The sequence below is a fragment of the Cebus imitator genome, unplaced genomic scaffold (assembly GCF_001604975.1).
Source record: "Cebus imitator isolate Cc_AM_T3 unplaced genomic scaffold, Cebus_imitator-1.0 Scaffold140, whole genome shotgun sequence".
NCBI classification, from domain to species: domain Eukaryota; kingdom Metazoa; phylum Chordata; class Mammalia; order Primates; family Cebidae; genus Cebus; species Cebus imitator.
Genome location: NW_016107455.1, coordinates 3,363,324 through 3,370,172, shown reverse-complemented (window position 1 = coordinate 3,370,172; position 6,849 = coordinate 3,363,324). Strand labels below are relative to the sequence as shown.

Genomic DNA, 6,849 nt, shown 5'->3' with positions numbered 1-6,849 from the left:
AAAAAAAAAAAAAAAAAAAAAAACCACAAATAGACCAGTCATTTAAGAAAATACCTACTTCAACTTAAGCTAAGAACAGGCTATAAAACTAAGGGAGAAGAACATTGTAAGAAAAACGTTAACCAACATATTTATGAGATGCCTTGACTCCCAGAACAAGTTTATCCAGCATCTTATTTTTCCCTTCCTCAGCAAATGAACCAAAAAAGGTACTTGCAGTCTTCACAAGAAGAGGAAAAGTTTGAGCCATGACGGAATCAGTGGTTCTCAACTGGGGATGATTTTGCTTCAGAGGGTACATTTGGCAATTTCTGAACAGTTTTGGTTGCCACAACTGGAGGTGTCACTGACATCAATTGACATGGTAAACATCCTATACTGCATAGGACACCCACAATAAAAAACTGTCTGGTCCAAAATGTCAATATTGCCAAGGTTGAGAAATCCTGCTATAAGTCTCTGCTATAATTCTAAAATATCCCCAAGCAGCCTAAGGCCCACCTCCCCATGTGCTGAATAAGCCTTAAAAATATTTAGCCAGTAAAATCAATTAGAAGACCAAAGGTGATTGGGCATGGCTCAATGTCTGTAATCACAGCAATTTGGGAGGCTGAGGTGGGAGGATCGCTTGAACCCAAGAGTTCAAGACCAGCCTGGGCAACATAGTGAGCTCCTGTCTCAATAAAAAATTTAAAAAAAGAAAAAACCAAAGGTACATACAGGGGGAACAAATATTCAGGTGTCAAATCCAGATCATCATCATAACCAAATCGTCGAAGCACAGTCCAAGTAGTTTCGTGTCTCCCTCTCTGGATAAAAAGTGTGTGTAAAAAGAGAAAACCTGAAATAAAGTAAATTAGTAAATAAAGGATACAGAGTCACATAGGAGAAAAGCATGTAATATAATGGCAAGAACTTGATTCATGAACATATGGATGCTAGTTTTGTGTAGTAAAGCTCAAAGCAAAACAAAATTCACAAGCATCTCAATGAAACAGAGCTGATTTCTGAGTTGTTTCACATATACATCCAGCTCAGTAAGAGAGAGCACTGGAGGAAATGATCAACATTACATCTCAAGAAATATACTGACATGCACAAAGTTATATGAGAGTAGTGTTTTACATATCTTTGAGCTTATTTTTGTAATGGAAAATTCTGGTTTTCAATTTCATTAACTTCACTGTGCCTCTATAATATATTCTCCAGGGACTATTCTAGCTGGTTAATTTGACTCATAGACAAAATTCCCTAAAAATAATGACTATTTAAAGGTTGCTTATGAGTAGGAAGAATTTTAAGATATATTTGTTTGTTCCAGATATCTCTTTCCCTTAGGTGGACCTCTGTATCCTTGAGATCCAACCAATTTCCCTACCTCTAATTTATACTGGCAGTCAAGATGATAATCCCCAACAATGGCCTGTCCCTTCCAACTCTTAAATATCCAAATCAGACTTTAGGCATACTATTAAAGAGTAACATTTCCTTAACGTATAAATAATGCAATAAAAACCTTTACCTTTTGCCAAATTTTGAAAATATTAGGTTTCAAAAGGGGGAAAAATACCATCCACCCACCTTTCAGGGTCAACCCACTGTCAGCCACACCATCGCTTATATGTTTTCTGACTACATTCTTGACATCTTCCAGAGCTTGAGGAGCTAACGGAGTGTTGAAACAAATCCTCTAGCAAAAAACATAAAAATATATTTTAAAACAAACCAGCATTAAAACCACGAATAATGTAAAATGATAATCTACAAAGCAACATTAAATCCAAGAGTTGCAACCAAAGAAACATTCCACATTAGGAATGGTCTCCACTTTGTATTATTTAAGTAAAACATGTCATACTTAGAGAGAATGAAACATTCCCAATTCCTTCCATCCTGTTTCTAAAACACAGGGCTCTTTGTGTAGCTTTGTTATTCAAAACGAAGAAAACAAAATGATTCAGAGTTCAGACTTCAAGTCATCCTTAACACACCCACTTTATACCATGAAATGAGGCTATCAAAATCCCCTCAATTCCTGGGCATAAGAGAGTTTTACAGCCTAAGTAAAGGCTTATATAGGTAGATGTAAAAGATAGTTTTATGTGAAAGAGACATGTTTATAACACATTATTCTTGTTGTTTAAGCTAATATATTTTTATAGCTTTTATCAGCAAAAATAAAAGATATGCAAATGTCTGAAATAAAGGACCATTACCTGAAAGAAGTTGAGTTCAGCATCATTGAGAGTACCATCATTATCTTGATCAGATATTTTAAATATACGAGTAAGGGCTTTTATACAGGCTGGTTTCATCTGTAAATCACGGAAAAAAGAAATAATTTTAATTAAAATAGGATTTTAGCCAGGCGCGGTGGCTCACGCCTGTAATCCCAGCACTTTGGGAGGCCGAGGTGGATGGATCACGAGGTCAAGAGATCGAGACCATCCTGGTCAACATGGTGAAACCCCGTCTCTACTAAAACTATAAAAAATCAGCTGGGCATGGTGGCGTGTGCCTGTAATCCCAGCTACTCAGGAGGCTGAGGCAGGAGAATTGCCTGAACCCAGGAGGCGGAGGTTGCGGTGAGCCGAGATCGTGCCATTGCACTCCAGCCTGGGTAACAAGAGCGAAACTCCGTCTCAAAAAAAAAAAAAAAATAGGATTTTAAACCGTGATTTTCATAAGCAATGCTGAGAATAATTCTGTTTTTACATAATATCAAATACAACCAACATGAAAAAATGAACTAAAGCAAAGCCATTTACTTTTATATGCAAGCCTTTTTAAGTAAACGAGGCAATATTTGCTGAGACTGGTATTTAGAATGGTTAAGCTCTCCCCTTATGACAATAAATCCTCTAACAAGAGGCAAAAGAGAAGTTATTCTTTAGGAGGGATTCATTCTTGTAGTCACATTTAAAAAAACAAAACAAAACATTTTTTTCTTCAACTAAAACTCAAGTACTACAATTCAGAAAAAAACATTTTTTAATGTGTATCTTCCCTCATTCCACAGAGAATCTGAAAACTACTAAGGACTTTCCGCCAACTTCTGATTTCTGACCATCAGCCATCTGGTAGCAGAATGAGATCTGTTGTATGTTAAAGCTGGGAAATAAAATACACTTATTCATAAACAAGTGGCAAAATATCACCAGTTAATAAGTGTAAAAAAATTTTACTAACTTCCTAGTATAAGAATTATTCATACTTTAAAAAGATTTTGTTGTACGACTGAAGAAAAAGAAGAGAAAAAAAAAGAACTTTGCCTTTTGTGACTCTAAAACTTTTATGACTAATGCTGCTGGAAATATATTTTGACAACTTCCTTAATTTTTGTTTTATGATTCATCATGGATAGAATATGTGATTATTATAAAATAAGGCCCACATACTTCTACACTGTATAAACACTATAGGATAATCACTGCCAACAATTTTGATAATAAAACTTCAAGGAGATCTTTAAACTTTGTCTAAGCTTGGAGATAGATCTCTTACAGTTCTAGCTAGATGAGAGAGATGAGATGTCACGGTGAGGAAATATAAACATATTAACATACAAAATGGTAATGATGACAGCTTTGATCATGCTATCAAACTCAAATGCAGAAAAGAAATTCTTTAAAAAATAGGAAAGAAAATAATTATCTTCCAAACATATACAGACAACCTCTTCTTTTCTTGTTTTAAATGAGGTCTCTGGGAGAGTAATTTGATATAGTGAGAAAACGATCAAACTTAAGATACAAAAAGATTAGAAAGAAATGAGAGAAAGAAGTCAAACATTTAGAAAGCATTTGAGACTGGGCGCGGTGGCTCACATCTGTAATCCCAGCACTGGGAGGCAGAGGAGTACAGATCACCTGAGGTCAGGAGTTCGAGACCAGCCTGGCAACATGGGGAAACTGTCTTTACTAAAAATACAAAAATTAGCCAGGTGTGGTGGAAAATCCATTTTGTTTCATGTTTTGGCATGATGGGTATATGGTGAATATAAATAAAAGGTCATGGTACGGTGATATACATAGTAGTTGAAATGCTGTCAAGTGTGTCAGTGCAATTAGTAGTGTACTCAGTAGCAGTGAAAAGAGAGAAGAGTAGCACATATAAGCTCTACTGAAATTTTACCTCTCATGTGGGTCCACCTAAGAACTGAGTAACAGATGGTGGTAGATATTTTATTCTTGTGGGATGGGGGAAGGGATGAGGGATTAACAGATTAGCAAAACTAAAAATAGGCCTAAGAACAAAGTAGCTATTAAAAAATTGAGAACAAACTAATAGAGGGGATTTCATACACTGCTAGGCTAAGGCCTCAGAGATAAATTCCTATAACAGTTCCCATAGCATTAAGATTGTTTCCCAAATTTCCTTGATCATAAAATACAACAGCTAGCTGAATCAGAATAGAATCTATATATATATAAATTTTTTTTTTGAGACGGAGTTTCGCTCTTGTTACCCAGGCTGGAGTGCAATGGCGCGATCTCGGCTCACGGCAACCTCCGCCTGCTGGGTTCAGGCAATTCTCCTGCCTCAGCCTCCTGAGTAGCTGGGATTACAGGCACGCGCCACCATGCCCAGCTAATTTTTTGTATTTTTAGTAGAGACGGGGTTTCACCATGTTGACCAGGATGGTCTCGATCTCTTGACCTCGTGATCCACCCGCCTCGGCCTCCCAAAGTGCTGGGATTACAGGCTTGAGCCACCGCGCCCGGCACTAGAATCTATATTTTTAACCAGTAACACCCAGTGACAATTATGATGAGGCAAGTTTGGGAAATAGTTGATTAAGAGTAAATTAGAAAGAAGAATCCTAACTAAGGAAAAGTAAACCAGCAATAAGAGTAAACTAGCATCAGAGTAAGGGATAACACAAATTAATTATTTATACCAGGAGTTGGCATTTTTTCTGCAAAGGGCCACATTGCAAATATTTTAGGCTTTGGGGCCAACAGGCAAAATCAAGCATGTCATGTAGGTACTTACAGGTAAGAAAGAAATCAAACTTCCACAAAGCTTTTATTGACAAAACTCAAAATATAGCTGAGTACAGTTTTGTAATACAGGTTTGTTAATAAGAAGAAGGAAATTCCTTTTGGAAGGAAAAGGAATTCTTCTTATTAATAAACCTGTATTGCAAACTGTACTCAGCAAAGGAAATTTGCTTTGTTGGGGTTTAAAGTTAGTGCTGTCCACCAGGAAAATTAATTCCAAATGTTTATATGTTAATGCTGTAATTAATTGCAAATGTTTATATTCTAATCTGTAATGAGATTTTACATGTCCCATCTTTGAAAGTGTCTTTTTGTGCAAATATATACTGCCAATACTGGTACATATCCACAAACCTATGATTTTGCTAGAGCACAAGGTATTTATAAAATTATATTTGATTATTTTCTTGATGTTTGCCTTTTAGCATGTCATTACACTGCAGATTAATCAATTTCAACTGAAAGTTAATGGAAACACAACTGCATAGTTAAATGGATTATGAAATATGGAAATTTCCTTTGCATTTGCATCAAGGTCTAAAAACATGATGCTGGAGCTGTAATTTGAGCCTGGAAAATTTATCTGCTTTCCCATCTAAAAATCCATTTTTCTTTTCATGTTTTGGCATGATGGGTATATGGTGAATACAAATAAAAGGTCACGGTACGGTGATATACATAGTACTTGAAATGCTGTCAAGTGTGTCAGTGCAATTAGTAGTACACTCAGCAGCAGTGAAAAGGGATGAGAGTAGCACATATAACCTCTAGTGAAACTACTAAACTCTGCCTTTGTAGCATGCCAACAGCCAACAGATAACCTAAAAGAATGAGTGTGGTGGCTGGGTGCGGTGGCTCACACCTGTAATCCCAGCACTTTGGGAGGCCAAGGCAGGCGGATCGCCTGAGGCTGGGAGTTTAAGACCAGCCTAATAAACATACAGAAACTTCAACTCTACTAAAAATACAAAAAACTTAGCCAGGCATGGTGGTGCATGACTGTAATCCCAGCTACTCAGGAGGCTGAGGCAGGAGAAGTGCTTGAATCGGGGAGATGGAGGTTGTGGTAAACTGAGATAGCATCACTGTACTCCAGCCTGGGCAACAAGAGCGAAACTCCGTCTCCAAAAAAAAAGAATGAGTATGGCTATGTTACAATAAAACTTTGTCTTTATGAAATGATAAGATTTGAATGTAATATAATTTTCACCTATCACAAAATATTATTTTTTATTTTTTTCAATCATTTAAAAACATATGGCTAGGCATGATGGCTAACACCTGTAATCCCCACACTTTGGGAGGCCAAGGCAGGCAGATCACCTGAGATCAGGAGTTCAAGACTAGCCTGGCCAACATGATGAAACTCCGTCTCTATCAAAAATGCAAAAATCAGCCGGACGTAGTGGCACATGCCTGTAGTTCCAGCTACTTCGGATGCTGAGGCAGGAGAATCGCTTGAACCCAATGAGCTGAGATCGCACCACTGCACTCCAACCTGGGCAACAGGAATGAATGAATGAATAAAAATATAAAATGTTCCCTTAGCATACAGACTGTGTGAAAACAGGTGGTAGGCCAAATGTGGCCTATGAGCCAGTTTGCTGAGCACTCACTTATACTATAAGCTTTTCCTGAAAGATATCTGCAACTCTTTATTCTTAAAAATAATACCTCTCCTGATAAAAACAACCGCCTCAAGCTGTGTGTGGTGGCTCACACTTGTAATCCCAGACTCCTGTAACTCAGGAGGCTAAGGCAGGATGATCACTTGAGGCCAGGAGTTCGAGACCAGCCTGGGCTGGGCAATATAGCAAGCACCTGTTTCTTTTTCTCTTTTTTTTTT

General features: G+C 37.3%; 1 protein-coding gene across 9 annotated transcripts in view; it reads right to left on the bottom strand.

The window, feature by feature from the left end:
- Nucleotides 1-6,849, bottom strand: part of RHOT1 (ras homolog family member T1) — a 72,016-nt gene that overhangs the window by 34,509 nt on the left and 30,658 nt on the right. For all 9 annotated transcript variants that reach the window (XR_001829156.2, XM_017542078.2, XM_017542080.2 and 6 more), the window contains exons 9-11: nucleotides 2,217-2,315; nucleotides 1,582-1,690; nucleotides 721-841 (exon numbers count right to left, since the gene is read on the bottom strand). Coding sequence is in view for 8 of the 9 variants with exons in the window: in XM_017542078.2 (XP_017397567.1) it covers nucleotides 721-841; nucleotides 1,582-1,690; nucleotides 2,217-2,315 (329 nt within the window). In the remaining variant the exon portion in view is untranslated. The remainder of the gene's footprint in view (nucleotides 1-720; nucleotides 842-1,581; nucleotides 1,691-2,216; nucleotides 2,316-6,849) is intronic.